Source organism: Schistocerca cancellata, chromosome 4 (genome assembly GCF_023864275.1).
Source record: "Schistocerca cancellata isolate TAMUIC-IGC-003103 chromosome 4, iqSchCanc2.1, whole genome shotgun sequence".
In the NCBI taxonomy this organism is placed as follows: Eukaryota; Metazoa; Arthropoda; class Insecta; order Orthoptera; family Acrididae; genus Schistocerca; species Schistocerca cancellata.
In genome coordinates, this window is record NC_064629.1 from 631,211,713 (window position 1) to 631,228,879 (window position 17,167).

The window sequence follows — 17,167 nt, forward strand, 5'->3', positions numbered from 1 at the left end:
AAGTTTTTTAAAATGCTAAGAGCACTCTACTCTTTTTACTCCTTTGTGTCTTTTTTTTTGCAGTCCATCCACTCATTGTCTTCAGCTTTTTTGTATATTGATTATACATTAAATGTAATATGATTGTTCAGGTATACTCTCAAATGTGCTATGTTAAGATGTTCTCTTGCTTGAAGTGTATCTGTATCAGGCATAAACAAGATGATGTCATCAGCAAAACAAAAGGGTTTCAGCTGGGTTCCATCAACACACATTACTGTTTCGTTTCTCCAGTTCACAGATCTGAGAATAGTTCTGGTGATATCTCTTTGCCTGACTCTTCTTTCACTTTTGACTATCACTGTCTTCATGAAGTTCAATGAAATTTGTAGCATTGGTGTACTCATTTTTCAATATACTAAAATAATTGACTTGTTTTTAAAATGCTGAAAGTACAGATCTTCCTAAAATATTATTGAAAGCTTTTGTAAAATCTCTAAATTGTGCGCAGATTGTTAATTCATAGGTTCATTCTACAGTTTCATTTGAGACTTGAAAATTAAAATCTATTTCTCTTTATAAGTGGTTGTTGATGATGTCAGTTAATATTCCCATGAGTTGTGCTGCCTGTATAAGGGACAATCAAATGAAAATGAGACAGATCGAAAATTAAGTAAACTGTTTATTATGTCAAAAGTAGTCACCATAACTGTTAATACATTTATCCCACTGTGAGACAATACAGTCCATGTCTTCGTGGAGACATATTTGCAGTAGCCTATGGAATCATGATTGCACCCAGGCATGCACATCTTTCTATGAAGCAAATTGACATTTATTAATGTGTTTCTTTGGGTCTCAAAAAATATGAAAACTGCATGGGATGAGATTGGGACTGTGTGGATGATGTGTAAGGGCTTCCCAGTGAAACTTCTGCAATGTAGTGAAACAGTCTTGGCAATGTTTGGGTGGGAATTATCCTGCAACAGAACGAAGCCTGCCGTCAATTTGGACTTGATGGTGCATTTAAAGTTTTGCAAAGTGTCTACACACCACTACATGTGAATTGTGATGCTGTGTTCCAGAAAGTCAATCAGCAGTGGGCCCTTGCAGTCAGAGAAAGTCGTCACAGCTTTCCTGAAGTTGGTGTGCCTGATGTTCAGACTATGCTGAAGAAGTTTCAGTGGAATGCCCTTCCACATCTTCCATATAGTCTGATCTGTGACTGTTGATTTGCTTTGGATGAAAAGGTGCATGCCTCGGTACAGTCATGGTTCCATAGGCAACTGACAATATTTTTCCACGAAGGTGCTGAACATCTTGTTCCATGTTTCAACAGTTGTGGTGATTACTTTTGAAAAAGTAAAGTGTTTACTTAATTTTCCCATATGTCTCAGTTTCACATGAATGTCACATTTTAAAGTGGAGTAATGATTACTATCAGTGACTAGTGTGCTGCAGGCCTCCATTCAAACATGATTACTAGAGTTATTTGTTATTCATCATTTCAATGTTCTTGAAATTTCTTATGTTTGTAATGTTCGCATAATCTGGAATATTCATATGGTTTGTGGCGGTGGGTACCTTGTACCACTAGTAGTCATTATGTTTCCTTTCCCACTCAAAATGGAGCAAGGGAAACACTACTATCTGTACCTCTGCGGGACTTAATTTCTCTTGCATTCATGGTCCTTGGGTGAAATGTATGTTTGCAGCAATAGAATCGTTGTGCAGCCAGCTTCCAGATCCGGTTCTCTAAATTTTCTCAACACTGCTCAGTGAAGGGTTTGTCATCTTCCCTCCAGGATACCCACTTGAGTTCACAAGTATTTCTGTAATACCCACATGTTGATTGAACTTACTGGTAACAAATCTAGCAGCCTGCATCTAATTTGCTTCGATGTTGTCCTTTAATCTGACCTGATGGGCATAGCAAACACTCGAATGGTACTCAAGAATAGGTCACACTAGTATTCTGTATGTGATATCCTTTACATATGAAACACACTTTCCTAAAATACACCCAATAAAACAAAGCTGACCATTCACCTGACCTACTGCTGTCTTTATGTGCTCATTCCACTTCATATCGCTTCGCAATGTTACGCCTAGATATTTAATTGACCTGACTGTGTCAAGCAGTACACTGCTAATGCTCATCATCAATGGCTAACCTGTCCAGGCACTAGTTGACTCAGGGGCTTCCTTTTTTTAATGTCAAATGCTTATTGTAGACAGTGGTGTGTGATTATGCTAAAAGTCACAAATAGGAAACATGTCCAGTGGACAGGAACATGGAATGCAAAAATAACACTCAGTGACAGAACACAACCTTTTGAATTTGTCATTTTAACAGAATTTAGTCCTAACATAACTCTCAGATGCGATTTTTTGTTGGCATCTCAAGCAGTCGTATATTGTAGAAAATCAGAGCTCCATACTGACAGATCTTATCCTATTAGTAGACATAAGATTCATCAGGGTGGTTGTTAACCATTGAAGATGATGAATCCTCTCATCATCAATGAGACAATTTGTAATAGTCACTCCAGATGCTCAGATGCTTTTGTCGATTGCAAAAAGCTACTCAGGCTTACAAGTGAATTCTGCAGGCCAGCAACTATCATACCATTGTACGTGGTTAAGGAGAACTTTGTCATGGGCAGCCCCAACTCATCCCTAAAGGTATGTTTGTAGCAACAGCTGAACCAGGTCATGAAGGACAGATTAGTGCCATTGACGAAGAATCATGCTCCCATACCACTACAGACAACGCAGTTGAGGAAGCCACTATGAAACAGCCAATAGCATATAGCTCGACCAAGGAACAGCATAAACATGGGTTACCAGTTCTGCAGCAGTTTTCAGATGCTTTAAAATCTCGTGTGGAGAAAAGTCGGACCAAATGGCCCATGGTAAAACACCATATCAACATATATCATCATTGTCCCATTAAGCCAGCATTCATAAAAGGTGTCGCCAGCTGAATGAAGGATAATTGGTGAGGAAATGAAGATCCTGCATGATGACATCACTGAACTTTGAGTCCTTGCTCACCTTTGTTCGTCCTTGCGAGAAAGGGTGACAAAGCATGGTGTTTCTGCATCAATTACTAGCAATTGAACAGGACCATGAAAAAATATCTCTCTCCATTGCCACGCATTGATGATAGTCTAGACTGCTTGAAAGGAACAAAGTATTTCTTAACTGTGGACAAGTAGACAAACTACTGACAAATTGAGGTTGATGAGGCTGACCAGGAAAAGACTGTGCTTAGAATCCCTGATAGCTTCTGAGTTCAAAGTTGCACTGTTTTGACTACATAACACTCCAGCCACCTTTGAACATATGATGTAAATCTTGTCACTGCAAAATGAGGAAACAAATATGTGCCTATACATACTGCTCACTAAAACCAGTTGTATATGGGGTAGAGAAAGGAGGAGGGCAGGGTGCTTGTGAGAAAAACATAAAAACAAATACATGCACATATGCTTGTCATTCGCATCTCGACAACATTACTGTTTTTTTCCTCAAACATGTCTGAAGAACATCTAAGCTACCTAACAACTTGTATTGAAGTGTACAGAAATTTCATTCCCCTGCCCAAATCCAAGAAGTGCCCCTTAGTCTTCCAAAGAAATAAGAATCTTTGAACATTTAGTGAATGCCATCTGAGTCCATCCTGATCCAGAGAAAATAGAACAGTCGCAGATTCTTGACTCCTCAGTGCATTTATAAAGTGAGAAGTTTTCGCAGAGTGTGGTTGTACTTCTGGCGATTCAGACAGGACTTTTGTAGCAAGCCACATCAATTACAGGAACTACTGCAGGGAGATGCTACATTTGCCTGAAACAAGGTGCAAGAAAGGGGTTTCCTTTTCTTTAAGGATGCACTAACATCTTCTCCATTCCTAACATTGTATCACAAGAAGGTAAAGGTAGAACTTCAGACCAACACTGAAATGTTATTGATTGGGTTCAATTCTCATACAAACTCAGAAATATGCTGAAAAGATTATAGCTTATGCTTCCAGAGAATTCTTGATGTCCAAGATGAAGTGCTCTGCAACCGAGAAATGCTTTGGAGTTATTTGGTCCATCAACAAGTTCCAGCAGTACTTATGTGGCAAACTTTTCACTATTGTGACGCACCACCATTCTCTACACAGACTGAGTAGACTGAAGGATCCATCAGGTCAACGTGTGAGGTGGACGTGGGCTTCAGAAGTACACCATGACAGTGGTATACAAAAACCGACACAAACACAAGGTTACCAGCTGCCTTTCAAGGAATCCTTTGGCATAACACAATGGCATGGACAAAAATCTGTCATAGCTACATTAAATGAGATTGGTGTTTAACACAATGAAGATGCAGCATTGCTGGAAACCATAGAAGCCTTGGAGGAGGATCTGACCAAAGGACAATTTTAATTAATAAACAGATCATTGTATAAAAGGAAGTATGATCCAGTGGGGGCAGAAACGGTTGCTCATCGTCCCAGCTCATCTGTAGCCAACTATCTTGAAGTATTTCCACAACACTCCTACATCATGATCATCTGGAATTCATGAAGACTCTAGTCAGAATCACACACACATCACTGGCCGGGTCTCCATTGACCCGTTAGACGCTACGTGAGCCACTATAAGGAAAGCTAACAGTGAGAGCCTGTGCTGGAGTTACCTCCAGGATATCTGGTACAAATTCTGTCCGTAGCAGTGCCATTCCAATGAACAGGGATGGACCTCTTTTGGACATTCCTGAGCTCAGGAACCATGAATCGATGGATAATAGTCAGCACTGACTGTGTCACCTGATACGCTGTTGCTAAAGCTGTGCTAACTGCTGAAGCAGAAATTGCCAGGCTGCTTATGGAAGACTACATTCTGAAGCACAGAGCACACTATGTGATGATCTGTGATTGTGGAAAAGTTTTCCAATCAAGACTAGTATTTGAAGTAATTTCGTGTTACGACACCATCCATATGATGACAAATGTCTTAACACCCACAGACAAATGGCCTCACAGAACTCTTTAATAAGACAGCAGATATTCCCTTAATGTATGTTGATGTTGAACAGTGATATTGGGATAAAATACCATATGTCATGCCATTTGCATACAACATAGCAATGAAAGACACTACTGGCCTTACACCATCCTTTCTGCTCCATAGTCATGAAGCCAAACAACACTGAATATACTGTTCCCATTTCAACTTGACAAAATGGAATACTACATGAAACACTTAATCACCACGACCAAAGAAGCAAGGGAGCTAATTGCCAGGACCAAAGAAGCAAGACACCTGGCTTGCACATGGATCCTGGACACCCAGGAGAAGGACCGAGAGTGCTGTAACACCAGTCACCAGCCAGTGAAATACAGCCTAGAACGTTACATATGAAGTCAAGGATTATGACTCATCAAGGAGACAAAAGTGTAGACTCTTCATCCATGTGTGCTGAACGAAGCCTTGTTACAGTCCTGAGGCACAGATTGACAGTGAGGGCTTCTTATTCAAGGGAACTGAAGACCTGAAGAGTCACAAGTTTTTGATGGGAGGGGCTACCATTGATTATGAGGAGGCTGTGATAATGTGACCAGTATGGGGAATCCACAAGTGCTGCTGTACAGACGACCATTGATATAGTCTATATCCAGGGTACCATCGTAAGCTCCAATGACAAATTTCTGAAATGGCAGATCGTTGTTTTTCCAGGGAAAGGAGCAATAAATACTACAAGCTGTTCTACATGCAGCTGGCTGGTGCGTTGCAGGTCACCAATCCAAAGTTGACCACCAGCAATTATTTGCTATTCATTAGTTATCATTTCTGGAAGGTTCATGAAATTTCATATGTTTTAATGATTACAGGTTCTGGAATATTTGATATTTGTATAAATAGCAGTACTGTCTGTATGTTGGTGTTGGTAAAAAGTGTGATTTCAGTGCTGTGTGTTACACTTCATTGACAGCCCTGCTTTTGGATTTGGACTTGATTGTGGTTATGACATGACAGTATCTTGTGAATTACAGGGAGGGGGCAAGTAGGTGTATTGTTTCTCTCTCTCTCTCTCTCTCTCTCTCTCTCTCTCTCTCTCTCTCTCTCTCCTTTGCTGTGAAGCAGAATTATTGGAGCAGTTTTTGAAGTACTAAGAATTGTCTTCCTTGCAAGTATCCAGTAAACAATTTTGCATGCTTCTTTTGTATTGTTTTCCCTGAGACTTAAACCATTCCTGTTGAAACTCCATCCCCTGAGGCTTTCCTTCCCTCATACTTTGATGCGGTTTATATGGAATTATTTTTAGACTGTTACTATTATCATTATCAATTATATGCCTTTCTGATTTGTCTCTTGAATTAGTCAAACATTTAAAGTAAACTTTGAGTGTCTTTGTGGAGTTACTAGTGTTGATAGGCACTGTGACCCGTCTGTCATCTTAACTTTCAGATTGTGATGTATAACAACATAAGTCCAACAACAGTAAGAGTATAAGAAAGACAAGTCATTTTTGTCAAAAACTTTGTATTATATTTTCTCTCACTCAAATTCATTTCTAAGTTGTTTTAATTAACTCAGTGTAACTTTGCTGTTGTTTCTATAAATTATCACTGTAGTATTACACCATCTTAGCCGTCTGTTAGCTTGTTCTTGCATAGACTTTTTACTTGGCATGTAAAGTCTTTCAATTCTGTATAAGTTTACTTTAATATCTCTAAGATTAATTTTACTTTTCCTGAGTACCTCGATTCCCTTCCTGGTCTGTTCCTCTGTAATAAAACAAATAGCCAGTTTTAATTTTATATGGTCTTAATTTTTTGCTCCACTTCTAATAAACCTACTGTATCTTGTTTGTTGTTATATGAATCCTGTTTCAGCCCTGCTAAACTAATCACATGTAGTACTAATTTTAGTAATATGCATTAGAGGGCGAATTCTGAGAGTGATTAGATGGGGACTTGATCAGAAAGTTTTCATTTCATATAAATGTGTGCTGACAAGGACAATATTTCATATTGAAATTGGTGGCGAATCGTAACCACACATTTTTCATTTATCTAACAATTGGCTGATTTGCGGACCCATGTTTACTGGAACATTCATTAATGACTGATTATACGAAGGGTACTGAAATGTTAGAAATCTTGAAGAAAAGTATATCTGGTAAACTATATTTATTAATTGAAAAAAATGGCAATGACATAATTGGAAAGAGATAATAATTATGATGCAGTTTACCTCACGTAGTTTCCTTCTAGTTTCCTTCATTCTCTCTTCAACATAAATCTCAAAATGTGCAAATAATAATGTTCTGTTCATGGAAATATGGTTTTCTGGAAGTAAGTGCTATATTTGTATTTTTTAATGTATGCACAGAAACCACATTCACCTGTACATGACTAAGCTGCTTTTGTAGACAACAGGGCCAATAAAAATACAATACAATATGAGAACTAGTGAATGAAATAAACTGTCTATGTAATTTAGAGTTTAGAGTTAAGCGAAAGGCAGTCTTAAGACAATGAGAGACAACAAAAATAAAATGAAGCTGTGCTCCACATCAAATTGGGGGTAGATACAGTAGAGGAAGTGAATGAATTTTTTTGTTCAGGAGGCAGAATTGTACATGACACTTACAATGAAAGAGCAATGAAAGCAAGACTAATGCAGATAAAAATCTTTTCTCCATGCAGTCTCAGAATAATTCCGAGTTTATTAAAGGTTTGAAAATTGCATATTTGCAACTCTATTTTCAGCTCTGTATGGAAGCCAAAACATTTGTGACAGAAAAGCAAAGGGAAAAGGGAGGTGAGATGGAAATGATAATAATAATAATAATAATAATAATAATAATAATAATAATAATAATAATAATCTTCTACTACTACTACCACTGCCACCACCACCAGGAAAATTAGTATGAGGGAGGAAATATATTTGTGGACGATATCTCAGAAATATGTCAGTGGGTCATATCCAAAGGTGTATATTATTAATTTAGGTTTCTGAATCAAGGGCACAGAAGAGAGAGGATTTTGAGGGGGACAACAAAGCCTCATGTTATATATAGTGTGAAACATGGTTGAAGATAGGAAGAAAATAAAAATTTCTCCACACCATTAAGTATGCTAAGGGCAAAAAGTAGCTGTAACACAAACAAGACAATAAATTTCTTTTTATGTTAGTATATGTTAAGTGTTCTTTGGTTGTTATTTCATCTCATTTTTGCTGTACCTGTGGCCTGTTTCCACTAGTTGTTCCAGCATATTTGATTCTTGCATTTTTTTTTCTTTCTTTTGTATATATGTCTGAAATAATAAATATACTTTTCCTGTAGGGTATTTTTAATCAGAAACTGAGACGATACTACCACTATGATGAGGAATTGGTGGTTCCTATAATTGAGAACACTCCTCGAGAAGAAGACTTACAGTTCCGCCTGAAACAAGTACTAGAAGAGTATCCAGAAACATCAGCCGTTCTAGTACGGCGTCATGGTGTATATGTGTGGGGAAATACATGGCAAGAAACCAAAGCAATGTAAGTCACATACAAAATTTATTTCCATTACTCTTGGCCTATTTACTTAAACCAGTTAAATAATAAGGTGTTGAGTATAGTGATTGACTTCAACTCCTCATCCAACCATTCAGATATAGATTTTCTGTGGTTTCTCTAAATAGATTAGGATGATAGTTGAGATGGTGTCTTCTCAAAGAGGACATTTCCAATTTCCTTCTTCATTATTCTCCAGTCCTCACTTGTGCTCTACCTCTAATTAGTATGTCATCAGTAAGGTGTTAAACCCTAATCTTTGCTTTAAATAATTACGTCGCTTCATTGAAAATCTCCAGAGAGCAACTTGAAACAAGACAATACATTATCTGCACAGTGGTTAAAAGACTAAAAATCAGAACTTCCCCATGTCAAAATCTGTCACAAAGTATGGTTTTTGGAATATGTTTCGTTTGACCTTTACATCTGGAAGAGTATATTTTCTGTATATTGGCTAAGGTTTGAAATGATGATTATTCTTTATGAATTTCCTTACATTCCACATATTGATATAATGAAACCGTGATGTTTCCTCCAATCTGTTTATGACTGTACTAGTATAATGTTGTTGTTGTCTGAAGACCTATTCATCTCTGAATAAATACTGGAACCCCACATCTATTTAAACCTGCTTACTGTACTCTTCTCTTGGTCTCCCTCTGCAATTGACAATTTCTTGATGTCTCAGAATTTTTCCCGTCAACAGGTCACTTCCTTTGGTCAAATTGTGCCACAAATTTCTTTTCTCTCCAATTTTATTAAGTACTTCCTCATTATTCATGTGATCTACCCATCTAATCTTCAGCATTCTTCTGTAGCACCACATTTCAGAAGCTCTATTCTGTTCTTGTCTGAGTTGCTTGTTGTCAGTGTTTCATTCCATTCAAGGCTACACTCCAGACAAATGCCTTCATAATAGACTTCCTAACACTTAAATCTGTGTTTGATATTAACAAATTTCTCTTCTTCAGAATTGCTGTCCTTGCATTTGCCATTCTACATTTCATATCCTCTCTGTTTCAGCTGTTATTAGTTACTTCACCAACCAAGTAGCAAAACTCGTCTACTACTTTTAGTGTCTCATTTCCCAACGTCATTCCACCATCATCATCTGATGTAATTCAACTCCATTCTGTTCAACTGCTATTTCAATACCTTTGCTGTGACTGACAGAATTACAATGTCATTGATGAACATGAAAGTTTTTATTTCTTCCCTCTGAACTTCAATTTCTTCCCCAAAATTTTTCTTTGGGTATTTTTACTGCATGTTCAGTGTACAGATTCAATAACATTGGGGATAGGCCACAACCCTGTCTCACTCCCTTCTCAACCACTGCTTCTATTTCATGCCTTTCAACCCTTATAACTGCCATATGGTTTCTGTACAAGTTGTAAATAGCCTTTTGCTCACTGTCATTTTAGTCTTGTTTATCTTCAGAAATTTAAAGAGTGTATTCCAGTCAACATTGTCAGAAGCTTTCTCGAAATCTGCAAATGCTACAGTTTGAGGTTTGCCTTTCTTTAATGTATTAAAGATGTGTGACGATACAACTGCTTTAATCCATAATGAGATCAAAGGGTTGTGATGTTAAAGACACACTGTTCGGCAAATGCACTGCTCTGTCTGAACTAGTAGTTCAATATTGTCTTAGAAGTGAGCCATGTTCCATCTGCTTTACATCCTAGCAGCTAAACATGCTGCAAATTTATAAAACTCATGATCCTGCAGTCTAAATTGTCCAAGTTTTGGCAAGCTTTGTCAAGTTTTCCAAAATTAAATAAAGTAAAAGTTGAATAATTAAAATATTAATAGAAGTGTTAAAAAGATGTATCCTTTTGGATAATTTATTTTATGACTGATGATTTATTCACCTATAAATATTATTGCTTTTACACAATGGGATGACTTTTATGATGTGGTGAATGGTTTTTCCATCTATAAAGATTTTATTGTAAATTTTCTAAGCAGTCAGGCATCCCTGAATGTGGAAAATAAATAAATAAACAAACACTCAAATCTTAACCCACATACAGGAGAATGACAGTTTTTAAACTCTTTGTACAGCACCTAGCACTTTTTTGAACTTCTGTGATTTCATGTAGGTCACAATTACATTTTTAATTTCTGAGTCAACTCATCAACTCTTTTTTGAACAGTGCGACTAAATTTCGTGGGTGGTTCTCGCATACAAAAAAGGGTATCCTGATGCAGTTATTGTATACTGTGCTGTGAAGGAACGACTAATCTTGTTCAGATCGATTTTCAGTCCTTTTTCCACTAGGGGTCTATTGTACATAGATTGGTACTGGCAGCTGGTTTGATTTGTATAATTTATGTGATGGAGGTCAAAATAGAGGATGAGTACTTTTGTCTTTATATGGAATCCTCCTGCAAGAGCACAGGGGCAGTATTGGAGCCCATGTCGACAGCATAGTAATCGTAAACCTTCGTCGCTGCGCTGCACTTGTTCAGTCAAAAACTGATTAACATAACAGGTATAGGAGGTACACATAAAACTTCAGCATCAATTTTCTCTTAAACTAGGGGCCATTGCATGAAAATTTGCTAGCCAGGTACTCAGGATAGCTCCCACTACAACATACCCAAGACTCATCAAAAGCTGTGATTAATGAGTCTGATGGTCCTCTTGTAAATTCCTCTGATAACCTGTTAGCATTGTGCACAAGTTGTCCACTGTTCCCAATGTGCCCCGACAGTGTGTCGGTTCACTTGCTGTGTTGTACACATGTAATCTGTTCTCAGGTGCTACATTTAGTCTGTTAGACTAAGGTTTCTGACAGCAGTGGCCAACAGCCTGCTCCTTTTTGACTGAGCCTTAACTGAAAACCAACTGTCAACCACACATTGTGGCACATGACAAACTATCAAGTTGTTTTGGTTAAACTATATTCTGTCATTCAGCACTAATAATATAATCATAAAAACAATTCAATAGCCAGTGTAGACCAACCACATCAACATGAACAGGATCAGTGACACAACAATCGTATAATCACAGAGCTCCTAATGAAGGCGAGATTAGACTTCCACTGCCACTCCTCTGTATTAGAACAAAACAGTTTGTCAGAAATTTTTTATCATACTTCCAGTGCAATAAATTGCAATAACACTGTAAAAACGTTTATTTACATTAATTTTGCATACTAAGATTAAGTAAGGCCTCCAGGCACACTCTTACACCTAACCAGAGGTTCTTAGTGAACTAACATAACATATGCGTAGTAGATGTAGATCATGGTGGTGGTGGTGGTGGTGATGGAAAAATTGTGTAAAGCAGTTTTCTCATTACATACTTGTTGAATATGGGATAAGATATCAATTATAAATGCATGACAACATCACAACATCACAGAAGAAACTGAACGTCAAAGAAAATTCGACTGGTCAGAAGAAGAGAGAAATAATAGGGTAAGGTTATTAGATGAGGTGGAAGGAAATAAAACAGTTACAGATGGGATGAGGAAAGCACAGATAGTGTTGAAAATATAGCAGAAATGCTAATATGGTGTTGGACTGAAGGAAGGCAGCTGAGATATGCTGAGAGAGAGAGAGAGAGAGAGAGAGAGAGAGAGAGAGAGAGAGAGAGATGGCAACGATGATGATAGTAATGGCAAATGTTTTTAGTTGTACATATGGTCATGCCATTTGCCATCATTACCTAACGCCTCAGAAGAGATTCTTGTGAGTGTTTTCTGTACTGTGTATGTGTAGAGATGTATTTTAACAGGAGGAACACGTCTTTTGAAGATGCTCTTTCTGTGGCTGACAGTTTATCACCACTTGAGCACTGACTGGTGTAAAGAAAAATTCAACTATTTAATCAGCTAAAGCTTGTAAAAACTGTGTCCAGTCTTACCTTTCCTTTGCCAAAACTGCGACATTTCGACTTGCTGCACACAACAGAATAAGTGTGCCTAATTTTGGCATTGCAAACATGTTGTACGAAAAGCACATAAATTTTTGTTAGTTCTTAAAGTACCCAGTACATACAGTGACCTCACTACCTGTTGGCAGACAACTGTTGTGGCAGTATTTAGAGGAAGTGACAAATTTGGAGTGGCTTGAGGTACTCTAGATCCAGTTTGCTTTTCACACTAGCCGTAGGAGCCTTGTGGATCAGAAAGCTAACTGATGATAGTGTAATGTAATATTTACCATTTTGCCACCTGTATAGTGAGGTATTGAAGATCCAGTCTACTTTTCAGCCTCTGCTTCAGATCTGAAGACCACTCGGCTTTGGAAATGAAATTAAGCTAATGGTCTCCTAAACCTTTATACCTTTCAGTCCTGTTCTGTTATCAAGCCATTCCCTGCCTCCACAGCCTGTCACATGCTTATGGCAGTCTTTGGTGTATGTGTTTTGTTTTGCCTGTTTGTGAGCAGACTAAAAGTATTTCATTTGAGAAACAAAATTGCTGCTCATTACCCACTATGTCATAGGTAGGAGTCCCCTGAACCTGCTGTCTCCCTTCTTCCATTTAGGACTCAGGAACTCAGGCTGGGACAACAGTGCTCATGCCCCCTCACATTCAAAGGAAGGCACAGTTAATGTAGGCTACTCACCAGACAGCAGTGACCGCAGCCACCCGGTCAGTGGAGTATGATCATGATTGCTGTGGCCCAGTCTCTCCTGACATTTGGAAAGAAGAAATATGTCCAGCTTCAACTGGCAGGAAAGCCCCCTCTCTCCTGTCAGTTTCATTATATACTTTCTAATGAAGATGGAATTATATTTACAATAAATTTTGACAACATAGTCCACAGAGAGTAGCAACCTGATTCTATGTTTAAAAATGAACAGTCGAGATCTTAATAATATTCCTTTATTAACCAGTTTCGGCTTGTCCACAAGCCATCTTCAGAATTTTTTTGGCCCTCTATGGCTGGTGCTGGTGGCTCCTCAGATTTTTAGTCATATCATGATCGAAATTGTGAAGATAAGCCAAAACCAGTTAATAGAGAAATGTTATTGCAATCTCAACTGTTCATTTTTAAATATCTTTACAAGTCCCAGATATTACATTTACTTTTAGTGACATAATTTTCTTGATCCAGTAAATGGCAACTGTTTATCTGCATTGCAGATTAGGAGAGAAGACCTCAAGTACTGCTTGCAAGGCATCAGCTGTTGCACCAAAAGCACCCAAGCAGCACAGTTGAACTGCATGCTGCACGAATACCATAGGCAGTTTCTGTGTCACCAACCTCAGTTTGTGTGCCCGTATGCTCGCACAGTAGCCCATTACGGGAATTGTAGGGAGCAAACTCTGCCCACTGACTGCTGAGGGGGGGGGGGGGGGGTAAATGCGGGGGAATAGACCTCACCGACATCATGCAACACACTTGATTTCACATACAGTTTGTGCTCAAAGTGGCATTGACAGTGCCCTATATTAGCCACCACTATAACAGCTATCTTCTGCTGTGTATTGTATGTCTGGGAAAGTAAAACTAAGACAGCGGCATAATGAAAGCTTACAGGATTTGTGAAATTTAAATTGATAATGTCATGTTGAATGATGATGCTTGGTGCTACTAATTCAGTATCTGTTCTCATACAAAATTAAAAATTAAAAAGAACCAGTAGTAAAACTTACTTTGTAGCAATAAAAAGAGAATGAGTAAAATTTTGAGCATTTATTCACAAATGTAATGCTGAATTGTAGGTACACAAAAATTGCTCAGAATCTGACTCATAATCAGTCAGACTCGGTCTCATTATGTTCCTCATCTGTGCATGATTCATTATTATCTGTACTTTCTGAATGACCAGTATTAATGATTTCATCTATTGCAAGTTTCACGACACCGTTGCACCTCTAGTAATGTTCTTCCAGTTGGACTTTCCTACAGTACGCTTCCCAGCCATCGGCAGTTACTAACACGAGGGACTCACTTGCAGTCTTAAACTGACTGTCTTGGGAAATTTCTCCAAAAATGTAGGCGGCTGTACCAGCTGCAATGGGTGGCCAGCACCAAGGTCACCATTGAAAATCTCAAGCAGAAGAGGGGCATGGCACAGTGCTTCCGCTGCCAGAGAAAGGGCCACAGGGCTCACCACTGCTCCTTCCCTGAGGCGTGCGTGAAGTGCGCAGGTGCCCACACCAGAAGTAACTATCTGCTACCGAGGACACACATGCTGAAGTGTGCGAACTGTGGCAGCCTACACGTGGCGAGTTACCGCAGCTGCAAAGTCATTAAAGCCGCAGTTGCTCGCCTACACAGGCACCGTACGCAGAAGACTGCCGACAGTCTCCTCCACCATTTGCACCCAGGTGCACTGGCGGCGAGGCGGCTGGCAAACACGAGGTCAACGCTGACAGCTGATGCTGCCACCTCCATGTCCACAGGCGGAACCAACAGAAGAGGTCCGATTCGGAAAACATGCTCATGAGGGCGCACCTGAAGATTTGCGCATTGATCCCCCAGGGGAAAAATGTGCAAAGAAGCAGCCAAATCGTCAGGAGGTGGCAAGAGTGGCAACACACCAGCCTCCATTCGCAACCCAGCTGCTCACAGCCATGGCGCAGCACCCGCTGTGCAAGAAGGAGAGCTGTCTGCAATCATCTCTGCACTCTCGGCAGTAATCAAAGAGGTGTCCCACCCGGCTGAAACACTGCAGAGAGCTGCAGAGGCAGTACAAACTGCCATGCTGGCGGCCCCCAAGGTCACCTGATGTACCACCACCTGACTTTTTCCTCTGGGGGGGGGGGGGGGGGGGTGTAAAAGGAAAGGTCTACAGGAACAAACCAACTTGTGCCAACTGTCTTCAGCATACCAGTCAAGTACATAAACCCGGTCTACTTCGACTGCCATGGTTACTTTGACCACTCACACATCAAAAGTTTTATGGCTCTCTGCTTGCTCTCAGTTGAGTGATTTGTATATACTGTTTAGGGGTCAAGTTCCATCGATACACACCATATGGTGCCTTGTAGTGACACTTTTCTTGCGTAACAGCTGGTGATTCTGAGTGTTAAAATTTGGTTGTGCAGAATCCTCCAATATCATTTAACTGTGAAGTCTTTGGTGTTTCAAACTATATCGTGTATCTTTTTTGGTTAATTCTCAAAACAGACCACTGATTAATTTTTTGCTCTGCTCACATGTATATATCTGCCAGTATAGAGGATTTCTGAGGTCATGCGCATGATATCTCTGTTTCGGGGTTACTTTGACCATTGGTCATTGTTACCCCAGGTGGACAGATACATAAATTATTAAACAGTATTGATACCAATGACAGTGTGGAACCGAGGAATACAAACATTACCCACCAGTATACAGACAGACTCATTTGTAATTGTTAATGTGCCTGCAACTAAGGAAAAAAGTCATATTTTGCCCAAATTGTAAGCTATTGTGCTTCAGGCTGTGATTCAGGTATAACATATAATGTTAAATATCTCCCGAAACAAGGAATGAAGTTCGTTTGGTCCCGAGTCCTAGATATTGACTTGATAAATGAAGAACAGATAACATTAGTTCTAACTGCACCAGATGTTGTGAAATGAGGATTTAGGATTAATATGAATGAAATGGAAGGTGGTATGCTCAACTAAATTTGGAACTATGTGTGTGATACTCCGTCCAAGTTCCTTTCATTCTATTTAAAATTCTGATGATTGATAACACTGATTTATGTAAAGTACTAGGTTTATTCTTTCTTGAGGCTTAATAAAGCATTTTTTTTTTTTTTAACTGACCATAAATGGTTTGGTAGTTGACAACTGTGGTGGAAGTATGGCCAGTCAGTGTATCCCCATATCCATGCCGACTTTGACCATTACTTGCTCTGCATTTTAGAAAATGCATTTTACTAATTGATATATAATCCTTTCATAAAAGCCCCTATGTTTACTACCATAAAAAGCATAGACGTTAAAGTCATATCATCACATTTTAATCTTAAAATTGGTCAAAGTATACTCTGTATATGGTATATTAATTGTTCGCTATGTGGGGTTTCCTAAAAAAAATCAGCTTCAGCCACTTACTGGATGGCAAGAAATTCTTTTACATACACAAATAAAGGACCCTTTTAAAGTAACTGAGACAAAGGGGAAGGCAGCATTAAAGCACTGTTGAACTGACAAATTTGAACTGAAATTTACCTCTTCTTTTGCCAAAAGTTTCTGGTGATTTCCCTGCATTGTTTTCCCAAAATCTTTGAATTATTCTCACAGAATTGAAGCTTATTCATGTGTTATCACTGTTTGCCTTGTCAGCTGAGAGTGGGGTGGAGCAACTCTTAGTTTTGCTCTCCTGCATGCAGAATTCAATGACATTATCAATTATTTTTCTTGCTCTACTCTGTAATGTACTGCCCCTTGCCCTTCTCCAAGGAGTAGGAGGACTATCTGGCATTGTCTGTGATTGGCCAGGAACTGCTTCGTCACTCGAGACCTATTACTTTACGACGCAGCACGACAGTCACTTCACAGTGGCTACATATGCAAGGTTCTGTATTTAGATCACTGAGGTTGGCAGTAGCTGGATGCAAAACAGTGAATGGACAGAAGTCAACTGATTTCTGCCAATTCAGAACTAGGGAGCCATCGTTCTGCTCATTGTGAACAAAGAATACTCATTATATT

General features: G+C 39.0%; 1 protein-coding gene across 1 annotated transcript in view; it reads left to right on the plus strand.

Moving 5' to 3' along the window:
• Positions 1–17,167, plus strand: part of LOC126184554 (probable methylthioribulose-1-phosphate dehydratase) — a 106,326-nt gene that overhangs the window by 73,941 nt on the left and 15,218 nt on the right. The window contains exon 6 of the mRNA XM_049926981.1: positions 8,329–8,531. Coding sequence (XP_049782938.1) covers positions 8,329–8,531 — 203 coding nt within the window. The remainder of the gene's footprint in view (positions 1–8,328; positions 8,532–17,167) is intronic.